Consider the following 21,425-nt stretch of genomic DNA (forward strand, 5'->3'; position numbering starts at 1 on the left):
ATGTATAAAATTTTAGTTTAAAAAAGCCGAAAATTTGTGTTAAACATAAATTGGCAAATTTTGAAAGCAGAGGTGAAAGTGGCCATTTGTTTATCAACTACGCAGGATGTTTCCCCCTCAGAACTTGGAAAATTTTGCAAAATGAAGACCTAATTGAAGCGAAATGAAACGATGCACCAAATGGCTTCAATTGGACTTTAAGTTTGCAAAATTTTTCCCTCTCAGGGTTAACATCCCCCTCAGACACCCTCGCTTCTGCTTTCGACATTTGCCAATTCAGGCCCCATGTTTAACATAATTTATAGGCCTACAATAATAGGGAAAACGGGACAACGAACGCTTTTTCAATTGTTCAAACTTTACACATGCAGTAATAGTGCCAAAATGGTCCACCAAATCGGTTCAATTAGGTCTTCGTTTTGCAAAATTTAGCTCTGGTCTTTGTTTGCTTATATTGCTAAATCCTGTTCAAGTGGTGGGTTACCAGGCATTGTATTTTATACATGTAACCGGCATCAGAATGGTTGGTTTTAAGTGTAGGGTTTGAAATGTTAGGACTTAAGGTTTATCATTATTTACCATGTTTATTATTTTGTTTATTTTGATTGTGTCATTCTTAATTAATGTAGGTTTTTGGTTTCATATCAAATTATATTTCTATCTGTTGTGTAATTAATCGATCATGATCATCATCAAGTTAAGTTATTTTCCATCGTAACCATTATTGTCTTTAAAATTATGTTAGTAGATCATGGTTTATCTTTAATTTGAAAAGGTCATTCACCTCATTCACCTCATGCATTGATCATGAACATGCCTGCATCCTTTGCTTCTCAATTTTATGAGTTCATCAAATGTTTTATGTCTTCATTGTTTATTGTCTTCCATTCATAGAAGTTTTAAGAGCACTTTAGCAATTGATTCCTTTTATATGAGTGTGTATTGTTATCCTAAAACTTAAGTGTGGTGTAAATTATTGCCACTTATCTTTTGGCTTAAGATGGTAGGTGATGTACTTATGAATTATTCATGAGAAAGTTGTATCTCTTTAACGGGTTGTGTATTGTTAATATCTGTCATTAAGTAAATGCTTAGTTAAGGTTATTATTTAGGCTGTTGTAGAGATGGTACTCAAGTGTTTTCCCATATGAACTTGCCATTTTACTTCACTTCCATCCAAGATTCCAACTGATAAACATCAAAACTTCCATCCAGGCATCCAACTTGTCAACATCAATTCAATCTTCATCATATTCATTAAATATATTTATATTGCATCCATCTTCATTGTTTCTACGAATCATCAGATATTATTATATTAAAGCCGGAGCATAATAACATAGTATATCCACCAAGTCTTCCATCTGTGTCCATTTCTTATTTATTTTGTGTTTCGGGATTTTTCCCACCCCGTAACATACAGGTATGCATAACCAACAATTAACAATGAGAGAACTTTCTTAAACCTCGTTGACTTGGGGATGATTTGAAATGACCGCCAATTATGACTGTTTGATATTTTTTGCCAACAATGTGGAAAAAGAGACACATGTAAAAACGTAAAAAGCTATAATTTTGTTGAAGGTGCAAAGTTTAACAAACCATAACCCCGCTTCTGGATATCGTTTGAAGTCAAATGATATACCATTTTTAAGTTTATGATGTTTATTTTTAAACAGGAAATAAAACAAAATTGACCGGGGGAGGAATTTACGGCTCATTCGCCGTGGACGGTCACATATGACATGGCTTTGTTTAGGACATACGGGATAACACCAATAGCTCACCCATGTACCCCCAGGTAATGGAATCTTGAATCGTACACATGTAACTATTTCAACCAAGTCCGTTTGTAACTCAACTGCTTGGCTATTGCTCATCTATTCCCGCCATTGTCACAGAGTATCATAGATTTGGGTCGTTAAAAACCATCAACAAGATCTTAAAAGACACCGATGAAGACAATGGGGCGACGAGATTCCAACTTTGCCTTGATTATGTTAAAATAATTCATTTTCTTCATTCAGGTCCAACTGGTGCTTATGTCATGTGTGATACTTATACCTTAATTCAAACACTTTCACAGTTTTTAGTGACTTCTGATTTCCATGTTGTTGTTAACGATTTAGACCTACTTCCTCTGGTCAATTCATCCAAGGGAATTTTAACAACTTGTTGGGGAAAATTTAAAGTCACCGTGGAAGCTGGACAATTTGTTGCTCCCGAACAATTAGTGGGGTCTTCCACAAATGACGAAGCAATGGAAGTGCCAGGTTATGATGAGAAATCAGACATCTGGAAGATTCCAGCGGTAGTAGATTATTTGTTAGGAGCAGATATCCATGGAAATCTTACTAGGCTCTTATTATCCAAACTTCACCAAAAGTGTCGCAATAAGGATCCAAAACTCAGACCAACGGCAGCTAAAGTTTTAAAGGGATACTTAGCTGTACAACAAACATTGAAAATTATAGAACAAAGTGTTTATTCAATATCATAACTTCTTTTTAAAGGAGTATTTCGTGATTTTAGCATCCCTTTTAAAGGAATGGATCAATAGGGCATAGATATCCACAAAAATGCTTATTATTAATTTTTCAGTTGATTCGAACACTGAATTTGCGAGGTACACAAATACATTTATTGCAGTGCCCCCATATAGGGGACTGTGTTGTCGCAGACGAAAACAAAACATATCGGACATGTCTTTGACAAACACCCAAATAGACCAGAATGGTTTTGCACTCTAACATTATGTAGTCCTGGGGTTTTTGATGATAAGAATCTCAACTTCTGGGGATGAGGCTGTGGACCTTTAAGCAGTGATACTGCATAAAAGTTATGTCACTTAATAACAGCATACAACTTGGAGAAAGGGTGTACGTCAAGATTGGGCTATTCCAGTTGAAATCCACACTACCCCTGTGGAAGATTTTGGAAATATCTTCCACAGGGGGAGTATGTTTTTCAAATGTAACTTGTCAGGGTTAATCATTTTGAAACCCATACTCCCCCTGTATTATGGCTTTACCTCTATCTTCCACAACTGGAGTGAGTATTTCAAACGAAATTACCAAATTGTCTATTCTATTCAAAACTCATACTCCCTATTTAGAAGACTTTAGGTAAATCTTCTACAGGGGTGGTATGGATTTTCAATGGAATAGCCCATTGTCCCCTTTCTGCACTATTGTTTGTAATGTCTATTGAACTTTTGGCTTGTAAAATAAGACGAGATAAGAACATAAATGGTATAAAACGTCCCCTTCAGAATTATTTTTAAAAAAAATGTATGCAGACGATACTACAGTATTTCTTTCAGATCAAAAGCATGTAGGCCAAGTTTTAAAAACATAACGTTAATTTTACAAATGAAAAAATTACTACTGAACATGGCATTTGAAGTCGTTTCTAGGAGTGTATGTACTACCCATAATCATGGTAATGAGCATGGTTTTATTTAAGCATTTTGCTGAAGGGTTATTTTCATTTTTTTGTCCCTTTCAATTGGGAATTTTTCCTCTGAATATGTCCAAAACATTGCCCAAGGGGTATTTTTATTTTTGTAATATTATTTTTGAAGATATATTTAACAATTTGTGTGTTTTGGAGCAGTGACGTATCTACAGCAGTCACAAGGGGGGGGGGCAATTTTAGAAGAAAATAATAAAATGTAAAAAATGCCACCTGAGAAATAAGAAACTTTTGCAAAATAAAGACCTAATTGAAGCGATTGGGTGGACCATTTTGGCACTATTAATGTATAAAATTTTAGTTTAAAAAAGCCGAAAATTTGTGTTAAACATAAATTGGCAAATTTTGAAAGCAGAGGTGAAAGTGGCCATTTGTTTATCAACTACGCAGGATGTTTCCCCCTCAGAACTTGGAAAATTTTGCAAAATGAAGACCTAATTGAAGCGAAATGAAACGATGCACCAAATGGCTTCAATTGGACTTTAAGTTTGCAAAATGTTTCCCTCTCAGGGTTAACATCCCCCTCAGACACCCTCGCTTCTGCTTTCGACATTTGCCAATTCAGGCCCCATGTTTAACATAATTTATAGGCCTACAATAATAGGGAAAACGGGACAACGAACGCTTTGTTCAATTGTTCAAACTTTACACATGCAGTAATAGTGCCAAAATGGTCCACCAAATCGGTTCAATTAGGTCTTCGTTTTGCAAAATTTAGCTCTGGTCTTTGTTTGCTTATATTGCTAAATCCTGTTCAAGTGGTGGGTTACCAGGCATTGTATTTTATACATGTAACCGGCATCAGAATGGTTGGTTTTAAGTGTAGGGTTTGAAATGTTAGGACTTAAGGTTTATCATTATTTACCATGTTTATTATTTTGTTTATTTTGATTGTGTCATTCTTAATTAATGTAGGTTTTTGGTTTCATATCAAATTATATTTCTATCTGTTGTGTAATTAATCGATCATGATCATCATCAAGTTAAGTTATTTTCCATCGTAACCATTATTGTCTTTAAAATTATGTTAATAGATCATGGTTTATCTTTAATTTGAAAAGGTCATTCACCTCATTCACCTCATGCATTGATCATGAACATGCCTGCATCCTTTGCTTCTCAATTTTATGAGTTCATCAAATGTTTTATGTCTTCATTGTTTATTGTCTTCCATTCATAGAAGTTTTAAGAGCACTTTAGCAATTGATTCCTTTTATATGAGTGTGTATTGTTATCCTAAAAACTTAAGTGTGGTGTAAATTATTGCCACTTATCTTTTGGCTTAAGATGGTAGGTGATGTACTTATGAATTATTCATGAGAAAGTTTTATCTCTTTAACGGGTTGTGTATTGTTAAGATCTGTCATTAAGTAAATGCTTAGTTAAGGTTATTATTTAGGCTGTTGTAGAGATGGTACTCAAGTGTTTTCCCATATGAACTTGCCATTTTACTTCACTTCCATCCAAGATTCCAACTGATAAACATCAAAACTTCCATCCAGGCATCCAACTTGTCAACATCAATTCAATCTTCATCATATTCATTAAATATATTTATATTGCATCCATCTTCATTGTTTCTACGAATCATCAGATATTATTATATTAAAGCCGGAGCATAATAACATAGTATATCCACCAAGTCTTCCATCTGTGTCCATTTCTTATTTATTTTGTGTTTCGGGATTTTTCCCACCCCGTAACATACAGGTATGCATAACCAACAATTAACAATGAGAGAACTTTCTTAAACCTCGTTGACTTGGGGATGATTTGAAATGACCGCCAATTATGACTGTTTGATATTTTTTGCCAACAATGTGGAAAAAGAGACACATGTAAAAACGTAAAAAGCTATAATTTTGTTGAAGGTGCAAAGTTTAACAAACCATAACCCCGCTTCTGGATATCGTTTGAAGTCAAATGATATACCATTTTTAAGTTTATGATGTTTATTTTTAAACAGGAAATAAAACAAAATTGACCGGGGGAGGAATTTACGGCTCATTCGCCGTGGACGGTCACATATGACATGGCTTTGTTTAGGACATACGGGATAACACCAATAGCTCACCCATGTACCCCCAGGTAATGGAATCTTGAATCGTACACATGTAACTATTTTTCGGATGGGTAGCTAGCTATTTAGGACTACCATTCCCGGGTGTACCATTCCCCTGTGCACATCATCAAATTTTTAGTGTACATGCTACCACGTAAGTTTGAGGTGGTGGGTCTCTGGGAGATGACTGCGTACCTCAAAAGGGGGACTTTTATAGCTGCGACAGGTCAAATTCAAAGATATTTCATGGCTTCTGGTTGAAAATCGCCTGACCAAAAAATAGCAATTTAGGGGTCTTTTAGATATGGTATTATCAAAAGCAATGGTTTTACAGCGCTCTTTTTTGGGCAAAATTCAAGGGTCTTTCGGAGTAACGTGGTACAAATTAAAACAGCCTTTTTTTAGGCGACCATCCCCGTATGGTCATTTGTATTAAGTGCTCCCTGGACATTAAATGTAGTAAGCTATTGACCACAGAACTGAGTAATTCGTTTTCTATAATTTCTAAACATGTGTTCCCGTGTTCATTCGCAAGGTTACCGAAACCACAGAGAACTGCAATAAACTTTGCTCTGGGAATTGAGTAACAGTGTAATATAGGCCACTACTCTAAAGTTATGATGCTATAGGCTATTCACTGATTATTAGGCGGCATTCGGACATCAATCGTGACATCGTTCTTCATGATTTCATAAGCAGACTGTCCGCTCGCGTTATTTGCAGTGTTTAGGTTTGGTTTACTGGTACCTATCATCGCTTGCTTATTGCTAGAGCTATTCACGACCTCACCTCTTGCGCCGTTCGCGTTCGCGTTATCTGGACTTCTCAAAGTATCATAGGCTGGTGGCAGTCCCGGAGGAAGCCTGCTTGGTGGTCTATCATATTGAGGCATTTCGTACAATCCATTTCCAGGTATTTCGTCATAGATGCGATTGAGTGTTCCTTGCTGCTGCCCAAAGCCAATTCTATGGGAATAGAGACTAGGGCCAGGCTCATAGGCGCGGTTAATCGTGTTAACGGATTGAGCTGGAGTAAAAGGTCGATTGTCTGGTTTTGGAGCCGGAGGATTAACACGCTGCAGTGCCAGCAAGTCATTGGCTCCCGTATTTTGACTGAAATATAAGAAGCATATTAAAACTATAAGAAGCAGCACTAATAGAAACAGCACAAATTACTTACGGTTAGCAACTTTAATATCAATTGTGGTTATAAACAAGAATGCATTTATCTATAAACACTGTTTAGCAGACTATCATAAAGAACAGTAGCCACTTTATTGAGTATTTATTTGTGACGTGTCATGTCAAAAGGAGACACTTTTGGGCAGGATCGTAAATGGAGAAATAGCCAAAAATCTTCCGGGGTGATTTTTTCACAATTTGGGTTTGTTGCGAATTTGTGATGTTATTAATGTTTAAAATATTGTCTGATAGTTTCAGACCGGAATATAACTGGCATCTTGTATTTTTTGAGACATTTTCAAAGTAATTCCTATTCTCAACATTGTCAATAATATTTTTAAAGGCCGATATCTCAATTTTCAATTTCATAATACTATAACTTACGAATTCAATATCCTCACTTAGGTATGTCCGATTTCATTGGGGGAAAAGGCGTTGTGGAGCAAAATATCTCTATATTTAAGATATGTAAAAACCTCAAAATTGATACCCAGCCCAAAAGTGTCTCCTTTTGACATGACACGTCACATTTAATCAAAAACTGTTATATTATTCATGCTAAAAATTCAAATAATTGAACTAGATTCACCCTTTTTTGTTACAAGCTCTCCCGGGCATCTAGTGAACTTCAGGAAAAAATACGTTTACCAGTATAAAGACATACATAAGCTCTACGTGAAATTAACAAAAGCTTGAACGTAATTTGCTTATATATGTACTTGTCCTACATTATGTACCAAGGCTAAGATTGACAGCCCTTACCAGTGCTTACAGTTACCTAACAAATCAACTTTGAATACTGTGAATATTGCATTCTTTCACAATGGTTCATTATGTAAAAGTTGCACCTGAGTGCATATAGGAGTCAACTTTCTTACACCTGAGAGCATATAGGAGTCAACGTTCATCACTTAAAGAGTTGAATCATATGGATACAACTTTTAAAACTGCCTCTTTTTTATATAATGAAACATTGTGACCGAATGCATTGATGTCTGACGATATAAATTGATCAAGATGTGTAAAACGAATTAGACTACACATAATACTTTAAATTTTTACATTTCTTAAAATATTTTTCCATGTATTTTAAAAAGGGTTAGGAGGGTTGTGAAGCCGATAGTTAAAGACTATAATCTAAATATTACTTACTTCTTCTTGCAACAGACAACAAGGAGTATTATAATAAGGATAATAATGACCGATCCAACTGCGACTCCTCCACCAATAATGGCCTGCGTATTCAGTCCGTCCTTCTCTGTAACACGAAACAATTTGAGCTAAAATTATTTAATTGGAAAAATAAAGAAACTGCAACTAATGTATGGTATATTACACATAATCGAGGGGCGCATAATCGATGCTGAATCGGTCAATTTGGCGCCCCTAAGGGTGGCGCCCGGGGCATGTCCCCCCAGCCCCCCTAGTTACGCCACTGAGACTGGTCAGGGATAGGGAAGTTCGAGATGAAATCCATACACCCCTATGGAAGACATGACCTTAATCTTCCTCACAGGGAGTGTGAGTTTCATATGTGTTACCTAAATGGAAAATCTATACCCCCTATGTGGAAGATTAACAGTGATTAAGGTCATGTCTTCTATAGGGGGTGTCTGGATATCCCATTGCTGAAAAAATAGAGGGACCTGTTATAGTTGTGTAATCATACTTATGGTGGGTGCGGTGTGAGTGTTACGTAGGCTTAACATGTTTTGGAAAATACAGGGCATTATGTTTAAGTATGCTCATTGTAAAACAATTATATAGGTCCATAGGTCTATGCAGAAAAACAATGGCTGTATGTGGAGACTTGTGTTAAAAACCTTTCTCATAATGCTGAACTAGTCTACCGTAAAGATTCGCCTAATGGCGCTATATGCTCCGTGACGTATGTGGACATTTAGGCACATCCTTAAAGTGCCCTCCCGTAAATTTCCTACCAGCAAATAAGGCCACGGAACCTTAATTCTTATTGGGATTTTCTTGTTGGGATTTCAGAAGAGGGAGCTCTCTATTTGCACATGAAATTTACCCTAAGGCAAAGAAGCCCTAGTGCGCCATTAGGCGAATCTTTACGGTGTTGAGTGTGTCTGTGTGGTTTTTTTTGTCTACTAATAAACTACTCAAATAAAGAAAGTCCGCACCAAATTTTATAACTGGTATCAATCTTTATCAATTTAGAGTGTTTGTTAGCAAATTTGGTATCAAACTGGAGCTAACAAGATTGTCATAACAAGATCAGGCTTTGGTGTAGGATGGGTTACACGACTGCGGACTTTCTTTATTTGAGCAGTTTATTATTCTCCCTACCTTCCACACACACTGGCATTTCATGCGACCATGTTGAATCAGTTTGACAGAATATGGATTTTGTACCCTGCAACTCATAATTATCTTCACAAAGATACTCGATCCGTTTCCCCGGAGGATAAATCAGATTGTTAGAGCCACCTGATATGACATAACCGTTTTCCAACTCTCCCGGATGAAGACATCCTTCGATGGATCCTATGATAAACAGGTCTGACGGTTAATATTTTACTTAAACCGCTTCATCAAATCAGTTCTATTAAATACGTCGTATATATAATCTATAACAAACCAATTTAGAAGCTGAAAACAGAGGCCATATTTTCGATGGATCCTATGATAAACAGGTCTGACGGTTAATATTTTACTTAAACCGCTTCATCAAATCAGTTCTATTAAATACGTCGTATATATAATCTATAACAAACCAATTTAGAAGCTGAGAGGCCATATTTGATCGGGTATAGTTCTACTTTTTACATATCATACTTGAAGTAAAAATCTTGTAGACTTGAAAAAAAAAGTATTTCTTCTCTTAAATATATTGAAGATTTAATTGTTTTTGTTTTTCCGAAGGCAAACATGTTTACATTGCTTTCACAACATACAAACTTACGTGATTCACAACGGACACCCTCGTAGACAAAACTGCAGTCACATCGGAAATTGTTGATTAAATCATTACATGTACCGCCATTCTGACACGGGTTGGACGAACATTCATCTGTGTCTGTGGGAAAAAAACGCAGTGATTTATAATAATATTGTGAGCTCCGCACAAGCATCAGCACACTTGACAAAAATTTGCTTACCACAGTAAAACCATATAAACCCTTTAATAACAATCAGGGAGTGATATGCAGCTTAGAAACGCACTCCACGAGCGCCCAACTTATACATACATGTAAGTTGTGCGCCCGTACATGATAAACTATCGCAGCCAGGATTCGCACCAAAAAAGCATGTGGAAGATTCTTTTCATGCTCATTCACCCGCATAGAAACGGCCTTGATGCACGTCAATGTCGTGAAATAGGAAAATGAAAAAACCAAGCACCAAAATCCCAGGGTGCTGAACTGAGCCGCGGAGCGTGAACTATCTCATTTGCATAACAAGGAACATTGTTAGTTAGAGCCAACGCCCTTAATATCAATTTAGTTGATACCGTGTTCTCATAGAATTTCAAGTTAGCTGAAAATTTCATGAGAACAAGCAGAGACTGCGCCAGTCTAGAATTCGCATCTTCAAACTGGCCATAACACCTTACCGATTATACTGATTGCGGTCAGATGTATTAGTACATTATAGGCTGACAGTTAGATCATTCTGAATTTCAAAAACTTTCATATTCAAATTGAAATGATCTTTTCAAAACAAGAGTACAAAAACTTTAAAACTTAGTTGTCATTTCAAGCTTTTCAGATAATTGTTTGTCAATAAAATTTCCTACTTATAAGAGCCACAATATCTTTAGTCTATAAACACGTGCCCTCATTGAGCAGAATCGAAAATGAAAAGTCTTGAAATTCAGATCTAGTTGTCGGGAATAAGTACTAAATATATTTGCAATCAATGTAATAAAGAGGTCATGAGTTAATACCAAATAAAACTCCGAACTAAACAAAAGGGTTGCTAATCCAGAACCTTACGTATAACATTTATTTTGATTTTCATTTCTTATCCTGAATTTTCAACTAAACAAAATGTGTAATGTTATGTTTATAATGTTGTCATGAACGTTATCTCTAAATCCAGCTTATGAAAGGTTTAAAATGAATTCAGATTTGCGTTTAAATTGGATTAATTGAAATAATCCAAACTCAACCCTACCTGTACACGTTGTATATCCATCTCCAGCAAATCCAGGTTGACAATGGCAGGTATAGCTGCCTTCAGTGTTGGAACAATCTGCATTCACGTGACACGGAGATGGTGTCTGGGAACACTCATTTACATCTGGAAAGAAAACAAATATGTTTAGCTAGCTTAGTATTTCATATAACAGCTACACTTCCACTGACCAGTCCGGTCCGGCTGCCTGGCTAGGAAACACTTCCCATTACATCAAAATTCACCCCCGATCATAGGCCAAGATAGTTTAAAATGCAAAATTTTCACAAATGTCACAATAAAGCCATTTTCATTTTGATCATGGGCGAAAATAGTGTCAAATTCAAAATGTTTGCGCGCTATGCGAGCACATCGTCCAAAAAGCTTTTTTGGAAGCTCGAAGACATGTACAGTATCTCTAAAAAACGAAACCGGTATTTGTATTGCATGCTGCAACTGCAATTTTTTTTCAGCTGTGCCCCTGAAATCTTATTTTGCTCCCCCCCCCGACCAAGAAAGCTGGCTACGCCCCTGGTGTCCTTTAATAGACTTGTATGATGATCTAAGATATCCCAACAACAATATTCGCGCTATTTGAAGGGTAACTCGGTTTGCGAACGGGGCTAGTTCTAGTACTCACCATCTTCTGATTTACAAACAGGGTTCTCATCAGACCATGTGCCATCACTTTGACAGAATGCCTGCTTTTCCCCATCAGGCATGTATCCATCTGCGCAAGTAAATTCTACCTTCTCCCCTGGTGCATAGATATTACCGGCTTGACCAGGAATCACATGACCATTTTGTATGTCCCCTGGGTACTTGCAGGCACTAGATACTGCAACAAAGCGATGTATTAGGTACCGTTACTAGCCACACATTTTTTTCTAATCTAATTCTGGGTATGTATATATAGCATAGATTCAATTTTGAGATGTTGCCGGTTTAACAAAGGATACATAAAACAAACTATTCTTTTCTGAAATATTGCTCCAAAATGAGCAATTTGAGGCCAGTGTGAAAAATATGAGGACGCTTTCAAGTGTTGACCTCCGGGGAGGCCAAAAAATGTGACCTTCGACCTTTATTGCCCTAGAACGGTGCGTCACAGATAGGCAAAACCATTTCTGAATCTGTATAATCCAATAAATAATTTGGTAAGATCTTCAAAAATGTTTGCATAAACTTTGACTGTTCACATCTAAAATTGTCCAATGCTGACAATGGACCAGTTAACATATTTTTCAAATTCAAATTGGTTGTCTTGAGAAGCGAAATACATCACAATAAGTTTAAACAAACAAACAAATGAAGACCTGGCCGTAAGTCCACTTGGCCCCTCAACATGTATACACTAAAGTTGCGTATAGTTTCGTATAGTTTGGTAATGTTTTATACATGTTCAGGGACCAAAACAAATCTTTCACAACCTTTCATGATGATTTCACCCTAGAACATGTATTAAACATTATAAAACCCTAAGAAACTATACGTAACTTTAGTGTATACATGTTGAGGGGCCAAGTGGACTTACGGTCTTCTTGCGCTCAGGTCTTCAAATGTGTTTGCCACCTGGAATTTACCTAGTTCATCTGAATTGACTGATAGAAAAAAAGGTTCGGGCATTTTTGAATTGAAGCTCTACCGTATATTACACAATTTGTGTATGTACAATTTAAAATGCCAGTTCACAAGCTATATGTATTGTGATCCCGATGACCCTTTAATGACCTTCAAATGGTTGATTGATTGATTGATTGATTGATTGATGAAGTAAGTGTTTGCTTGCTTACTTACTTGATTGATTGGTTGATTGATTGGTTAATTGGTTGATTGATTGATTGATTGATTGATGAAGTAAGTGTTTGCTTGCTTACTTACTTGATTGATTGGTTAATTGATTGATTGATTGATTGATTGATTGATTGATTGATGATTGATGAACGGATGGATAACAGAATAATTGAATTGATAAATTCATGAGAATAATTACAAATATAAATACCTACCTTTGTCTTTAAATCGTGCTATTGCTTTGGACAAACGTACATCAAATTGTCACCAAAAAAAATGCTGCCTTTACAAAGTAGTTGTAGAATGGCAGACTGCCCGTAATAAAAAAAACCTATATTTTCCGATAAAAAATCTTTCTTTTCTTTTCCTATTGGGACAAAGATAAACTAATTTTTGCCTCATCTGAAAGACCTGGCTGATTACGCACTGACCTATTTGGCATATGTCTCCCTGATACCCGGTCCCGGTGCAGTTGCATTGGTAATAGTCTATTTCATCAATACACATTCCTTCGTTGTTACATGGGTTACTGTCGCATTCATTTATTGTATCTGGAATGAAATAGAAAACAGTGTGATGATAAATTTTAACAAGTTAAATGTTGGAAAAAAGTGTTAACATATTTGTATGAACACAATATGCGCAAAGTATCTAAATTAACTTTCAAAAGTCTATAGCATTATTTTATATTATTAAAATGACGCTGTAACTGTATGAACCAATGAAATGCGCTTCATTACCGTATTTCAACAATGACGTTCACAGTTTGTCTACATAACAAGAATTAGTTTGTTCATTAAACAGTGTTTCGTCGTCCAAATGTAATATTCTTTAAATAACCTCCGACTATTGATTATGCAGGTGGCTACCTGGGCATCTTACAATTTTCTGCTTTTTATTTCTCCTAGCAATGAATCCGATTATTGACGAGCTACTGAATACAGGGACTCTCATGTGGTTCTCAATTATCTATTAAAGGATATAGGCATACTCGGGTTTCATGGACGTCAATCCCGGGGGAGGGGGGGGGGAGACATGTCCCCTCCAAATTTTGGGAAGAGGGGGGCACAATATCAAATGTCCTACCCCTCCACATTTTGGCAAATTCTTCCTTAGTATCAGTTGGCTTACTTTAAAAATGCAGGCAATTGTCTGCATTAAACCTTAATTTATGGCTCAAATAGTATGTAATTGTAATTCACCTTGAATGGGGACTAAAAATGAAAATGTTTTGCGTGAACAATACGCAGTTGTCTTTCATTGACGCCCCACCCCCGAAAGGAAAAATTCCTCGTTCTTAGTTTACACACACATTTGGTACACACCTTACTTTTGGTATATAATAGTGTAAATTTGCAAATTGTGGCGAAATGAACTCAAATACATGTAGTATGAAACTGAAAATTGGGTCGGAATAATGTTCACGTTCTCAACAAAAATATTTTATAAAATAATAGTGTAAAAAATGTCCACCAAATGCCTCCATTTGGCGCCCATCTTATAAAACTTTCCAACGACTGACGGGGGCACATTCTCCCACAGACACACCTCTGCATTGCGCAAGCGCGACGACAGGCCTGCTTTACGGTCACATTGAACAAAACTTGTGTCCCCCACATTCAACTTCGAATTGACGCCCTTCCTGGGTTTTTTTCCCTATTTTACATACATGACCATGGATCAATAACCCATTAGTGAAAAAATTATGTTTACTAAAAACTATGATGGTAACCAACATCCTAAATGAGACCATATTTTACGCCACGTTATGCTGGTTTCATACAGTCATGCCGCTTGCCGAGCGGCGTGACGCACGCGTATTGCAGACATTATGGAAACAATCAATTATTTGCTAATACGTGTTGCAGCGACAAGCGGCATGAAAGTCTGACATGGGCATTAGGTTCCCTTAGGCTCACGAAAAATGAAACCAATTTATGTACCAATGAATATGTGTAAACCTCCTGCTCTTTCAAACACGGGCGTTCCTACCCCTGTAGCCTGTCGTTCACCATATTTGTTCAATTTTAGGATATTAACAAACAACCAATCCGACCAGTAAACGTATCCGTTATATATTCCAATATCGAATGGGTGAATGTCACGGCTGAAGATGGTAAACAGGTTTATCCTATTTCCCCCATCCAAGTCTGTTGTTTCAATGGCGTTTAGACCAGCGTCACACCAATAAATTCTGTTCCCTGAAATTAAATTGGAATGAAATGAGATAATCTGGTAATTATAAGATATAAACGTGTTGACATATTGGCAACAGATTCATTATCAAGGTAGTTTGTGACTTGTGGTGACATTATATCAATACGACATCGTCTCAAGATCCAATGAAATATACCAGTAGTCCATTAATCCAGTCCTTTGAGTACATGTTCTAAAATTAAGACATGTCCTCCTAAACATTTAGTTGTAAACTTGACGTAATTAAAGAAGAACCGATAGGATTTGTTTTTGTTTTTACTATCTTCTAAACTCCTCAACAAAAGTTTGGAAAGTTTTTCCAAGCATCTGTATCTCAAATTATTTGTGACATATTCATATCGTGTTGCATATCAATTAATTGCTTAAATACTCCTCTTTACAATGACACCCCATTTGAAACAATAACATTTTTCACGGCTAAGTACACGCCTTGTGTTGTGAATGTAGTGGGGTCTCAAACAGAGTTTGCCAAATTGACCATTATTCTGTGCTCAAACAACCCTAGCCACTAACCTCAATAGCGGGTGGAAAAACCACAGGCAGCAGGTCAGGCACCCCCGGGGGGGGGGGCACTCCAACTTTGGAGGTGACGCGTATGTAGGGCTGTTAAGACCCCCTTTTTCAGCATCGCTGTCACCCAAAGACCCCATATTTTTTTACGAACACATGCTCGCTCCGCGCTCTGTCACCCGAAGACCCCCTATTTTTCCATTTGGTCTGTCACCGAAAGACCCTTAGGCCTACAAGTTCAATTTGAACAGCAACTTTCATTTATCACTGATTTTGTTACTTATTTTGAAGAAAATAAAGAAATTTGAAGCCATTTAGAACTAGAAATTCGATTTTCGAGGTTTTTGTGGCACTGTTTTGGTTCTCACCCAAAGATTCCATTTAAAAAAAAGGTCATGTTCTCACCCAATGACCCCATATTTTTTACATTTTGCTCTCACCGAATGCCAAAAATCATGCTCTCACCCAATGACCCCATATTTTTTACATGTTGCTCTCACCGAATGCCCCTTAGTGCGAAAGCGCCAGCCCTACACCTATATCCATTTCAACTTGAAGTGCCCCCCCGGGCAGGCACCTTCTCCTCATGCTGTTCACCGACCTGGTTACACGTTACTGTGGGATGGCATTCCATTCGTCACAGGTCATTCAATGTGGTTGCATATGGGCTTCTCTGGCACGCACAGCACGATCAAGCTGGTCCCACAAGTGTTCAGACGGATTGTGGTATGCCCCCCCCAAGGTCTGGCCTGATGGCAGGCCATTTTGACTCTACTCCCATGTCCTGAAGGTAGTCGTTGACTACCGTGGCTGTGTGTGGCGAGCGGTGCCATCTTGGAGAATTGCATTAGGTCCCAGATTGTGAAGATATGGGATTGCAGCTTGCGGCATAGAATAATGGTCAATTTGGCGAATTCTGTTTGAGACCCCACTACATTCACAAGGCGTGTACTCAGCCGCGAAAAATGTTATTGTTTCAAATGGGGTGTCATTGTAAAGCTGAGTATTGTAGCTATCCATTGACATGCAGCACGATATGTTTATCTTGTCATAGTGGATATGCAGGTCCAATGATATATTAACGTAGCTGTGTATACGTCGTCATTCATCCAAAATGTTATAATACATTGTATAAGCTTAAGCTATAGTAAACGAAAATCTTCATTATCATGTTCCCCTTTTTTCTAGGAATTGAAGAACACTTGCTCATTGTGCCCCTTCAATACATAGACAAAATATTTGCAGTCCTTCATTAGTCTCTCTTAAGGTTAGAAATAGAAACGTATAAAAAACTATAAAAACACGTATAAAGTTGTTCTTAAAGTTTTCTCAGCAATCAAATTTCGCAGTGAGAGAAATGTTGGTGCGTTGGATGTAGCTTTATATTATTTGTGTGTATTTATACCAATTTTTAGAATCCGTTTGAAAATCCTTCGTTTATATCCTTTTAGCGCACCATGTTCACAAAATCAAAAACGCGTTTATTTGTTTTTCAAAATGTGCGCCCGTATAAAACCACGTCAAGTGATTGTTTTCTCCTTTTTTTGTGTTGTACTACAAATCGATCAAAGAAATAATGTTGCCATTTATCAGAACCAAATGCAGTACCGATTAAATTTTAGAAGCCCGTATTGGGGGAACATTTTCGAGAATCTTGCACGACAAAGTACTGTTTTGTCACTTTATCGATTAAAATTAAAAAAATGGCCACCGTTGCCATAGCAACCGGATTAAAACAAAATCCGGTAAATTTTTATCGTCTCACCAAGATACATCATACAACCAAATATGAAGTCCATATGTCTAGTACTTTAGAAAATCACCTGGACGAATTCAGTGGGATGACATGCACAATTTTGTCCAGTTATAGATATTTAACTGAAAAAACCCCGCAGTGTATTCTCTTATATAAATACACCGATCTTATAAGAAATGAGTAAAGGAAGCTAATAACCGCATTTGTAATTCTATACTGAGGTCTTGCAGTACTTGATTTAAGGTCAACGATATATATCAAAACGAACGTTTTTGGCATTTTACTCTCCCGAGAAAAATCATGAAAGTGGGGCGTAAATGACACCACTTGTAGCAGCATCGGGATCTCCTTTATAGAACCCATACAAATCCTCGTGTGTGTTAGCTATACATCATTATGAATTCGGCAGACGGCCGAATCCGGATTCGGCTTTTGGTAAACTCATGTTACGCATGCATTATGTTTGAATTAGAGAACAAGAGACCAATGCTTTACCTATAATAGAGGGCAGCATATCAATTTTTAACGGTCATCGTTGACCGTACTACGATACACCGTTAGCTAACCCTGCATGCCACCTTCTTTTGATAACTAATTACGCTGTTATCATCTGATTTCCGTTAAAAAATGATATGCTGCCCTCAGCATTGATCCCTTGTGATCTAATTTAAATATAATGCATGCCTAAAACAAATGTACCAAAAGCCGAATCTGGATTCGGCCGTCTGCTGAATTCATAACAAATTATATTTGTCTCAATCTTTTGAGTGCAAATAACGCTACGTCGTATTCCTCTCAACCCGCCTAACCCTTTAATCCCGGGCTTTAATCCAAGTCACACCAATACCTTCAAGGTCCAGCGTTAATCCATTTGGTAGCTCAAGACCAGTGTTTACTAGAATCTTCCTCCCACTTCCATCAAGTTTAGATCTCTCTATCTTTGGATTGGTTCCCCAATCGGTCCAGAATAAACGACTTAATTTAAGAAACAAAATTTAAATTGTTTAAAATGTCGTGATTCTCAATAATGTTTCAATAACTTAAACAAGGTTTTAATCTAATATCTGTTATAAAACATCATGAAAGAAAATAATGTTGTTACATTCTAGAATATACATTTTTTCTATTTAAAATAGTTTGCAATTCAGTCTTAGTCTTTAAGACATTGTTCGGATGTGTTCGGGTACGTTTTGTTCGCAGCTTTATAGTGATATTGAGCTCAATGTTGAGATTTAGATTAGATCAATCCCAATGTTGTGAGACGTACACTACATTACGATTTCATAGTGAAGAATGTTGTTACTGATTTTCGTATCACTGGATAGAGAATTAGACCCACAGCTAACCAAAGGTACCAATTATATAAAACAATATAGGTGGGTTTAAAAAAATCCACAGGGGCTGGCACAACCAACATCACAGTGTAACCAAAATTACGTCAGTAAAAAAGACAATGACGAAGACAAGTTGTTTAAAATTTATCCGATCGTGATCAATGGGAGCACTAGAGGCTCGTGGGTTATCTTTGGAAGCTTGGGCTTTTTCCCGGTATTCTCTCTACTGTCTGCTACTTACCCCCCAGCAGAATCCACCACAATTGCCCTGGGTTCATCATGACCATCCTGTAGAATAATTTGTCTTCCAGTTCCATCTAAATTTGCTCTCCCTGTTGTATTGGTACCTGTATCTGTCCAGTATATATGTCTATTTACCACATCAATAGTTAGACCATCAGGAACTGAAAAAGAGATAATAATAATGAAGAACTGTCTAATTTAACTTGAAGTATACAAACGTTGTACCCGTCAAATAACATTGTCATCCTCTTCAAAACCAAAAGCCCAGATCGTAAACTTTCAACAATTCATATTGCGAGTGTTTGTCTGTTTATTAGTGTGTCTCACCCTCTGTCTTTTGTCCTTGTCTGCCTTGTATATGGAAAGTGTTCTTACCTGATACATATCCCACAACAACTTCTTGTTCAGTGCCATCAAGTTTCGCTCTACTAATGATGCGACGTCTAACATCAGTCCAATATACTTTGTGGTCGACTGGATCAAAATCTACAGCAACTGGTTGACCAATATTTTGAAGCGGAAGTGCCTCAAACTCGAGCGTGTCAAGAGGTGCTGCCCATATCTTAACATTAATGAAGTCGGTCACGAAAATTGTATCTCCTATAAATTATAATAAACGTTATGAAGTAAACCATGCAGTGATGTGCCTGATGGGGAAAATGGTACCATATTTGGCCCCAAAACACGGTGTTTTTCGAACTAAAAAGGAAGATGCACATGGTTATTATTATTTCTTTAATTTTTCTTCTATTAGGATTTGTAGGGGGTGGGGACGTTCCTGCATGGAAAACTAGGAGGTGTGGCCCCCGTCTCCCCTGCTTCCGCCTCCTATGGAATTGAGTATCATAATTTTTAAAATATTAAATTCGAAACGATCCTCGAGAAAAGATTAAATGACATCAAGCTAGATTATTGCCTGAAATAAGGACAAAATTACATTCTGAGGCCGCGAAAAACTGTAAGCTACTATACTAACACTGTTTTTCAATTTTCATCTTACTTTGTGGGTGCTAATGTAACAGCAGTCTGAACTAAAGCTACTTATATTAGGATACAGTTACTAAAAATTGAAAGTAACATAATGGCAACCAATACAGGTCACAAATGCCTTGAAGATTATGGAACATTTCACCGCATTCATCTTATTCAAGTTATGTAGATACTTCCTGGGAAATACATGTCTGCGCAAGACCAATAAAACATTTTTGTAACACATGTGGTAAAATAAGTTTATTTTCAGGTTTTTTTTTCTTTAGTAAATTGTGCTTTATTCCCTGCTAAATTATGAGAAACGGAAAAACATTATCAAAAATCAAAATTTACAAAAAAGATGTACGAAAACAATATCGCTGTATAATGTACTAAATGGATAATAAAATAAGTAATAAAATAGTGTGCATATCGTCGCTGGCCAGGGTAAACCAATGTAGATTTTGACCTTTGAAATCATAATATCCTAGGTCCTTTTAAAACCTCATAATGTGCTGTTGGCATTATGTTCACTCAGAATTAACATTTCCTAGAAACCAAGTGCATTTTTATAGAAGCAAAAGCAAAAGCAATTGCTGAAGCAAAATATCACATCACATCACATCACACCACATCACATCACACCACATCACATCACACCACACCACACCATTATCACATCGTAACGCCTATATACATTATTTATTGTAGTTACAGGCAGTATTAAAACTAAATCCAATTTTCCTTCTAGGATGTTTTAAAAGTGGGTTTAAATCTCCCACAGGTGGTTTTGAATTCAGAGGTCAACTGCACATATATACGAGTGACGAGTATTGTACATACTTGCAATCACAAGAACGGCAACATTGACAGCCATTATAAAGATGTAGCAATTCAATCCACCCATAATGGTGAGGAATCAGGAAAATACTTAGCAGTTAACTTCTACAAATGTTCAATGATACACCTAAGAATAAACATAATTGAGAAAGAATTTTAGAAAGTCATTGTATCTCGACCGGTCTTGTTCACATACACATCATTCTAATAATATATCAGGTAACATTTATTCACCGACACCATTCGCAGATCTACAAAATAACTAACAACTACATACCTGTAATACATGTATCTGGTTCCTATTCTTTTTTCTCCTTTCTACGCAATTCCCATTAGTGCAAAATGAACTGGCCTCAAAAAGAAACTTATAATCCTGAACATTAAAATGAATAAAAATTACACACCGGAATACTTCAATACTCTACTCTAAACACATGTCAGTAACCAAGCAGTTGTCCAACTGACACAACAGTAAAATGCACTGAAACGAAACAATTTCCGGGACCACATTCAGTAATCCTGTGTGCAATTTGTGTTCATTTTTATAGACAGGATTTTACGATTTGACGTTGTGAAAAATTATAAGTTTCTTTTTGAGGCCAGTTTACTAAGAGAAAATCTCTATATTTCTTATCCTTTTGTTGCTTAAGCACTTAACCTGTTAAATTGATGGTTGCGTGGTACTATACAGATTATTAAAGACTGGTTGAGTCTTCTGAGTTGAACATTCTTTTTTACGGGCCTGTATTGCAACAATACAAACGCAAGTACTTTGCCTGATAGAAATATGACGTTTGTTTTGTTAGGCGCTGTACAATAAATAAATTTATGTGCCGTAGAGCGTAGACTTTCCGAGTGACAATGCTGAAATCGTTTACCTCAAAATGGCAAATGGTGTAGATAGC

General features: G+C 36.8%; 1 protein-coding gene across 1 annotated transcript; it reads right to left on the minus strand.

Annotated features, from left to right (window-relative positions):
* Positions 1-6,170: 6,170 nt before the first annotated feature.
* Positions 6,171-20,637, minus strand: LOC140141586 (uncharacterized). Its single transcript, XM_072163498.1, has 12 exons — positions 20,524-20,637; positions 19,087-19,311; positions 18,710-18,872; positions 17,982-18,109; positions 14,595-14,852; positions 13,083-13,202; positions 11,498-11,695; positions 10,858-10,983; positions 9,644-9,757; positions 9,028-9,225; positions 7,870-7,975; positions 6,171-6,648 (listed from the first exon to the last, which is right to left on the minus strand). Exons 1-12 carry the CDS (start codon positions 20,585-20,587, stop codon positions 6,171-6,173), a joined length of 2,178 nt encoding a protein of 725 aa, XP_072019599.1. The 5' UTR covers positions 20,588-20,637.
* Positions 20,638-21,425: the final 788 nt, after the last annotated feature.

The sequence above is a fragment of the Amphiura filiformis genome, chromosome 19 (genome assembly GCF_039555335.1).
Source record: "Amphiura filiformis chromosome 19, Afil_fr2py, whole genome shotgun sequence".
Classification (NCBI taxonomy): domain Eukaryota; kingdom Metazoa; phylum Echinodermata; class Ophiuroidea; order Amphilepidida; family Amphiuridae; genus Amphiura; species Amphiura filiformis.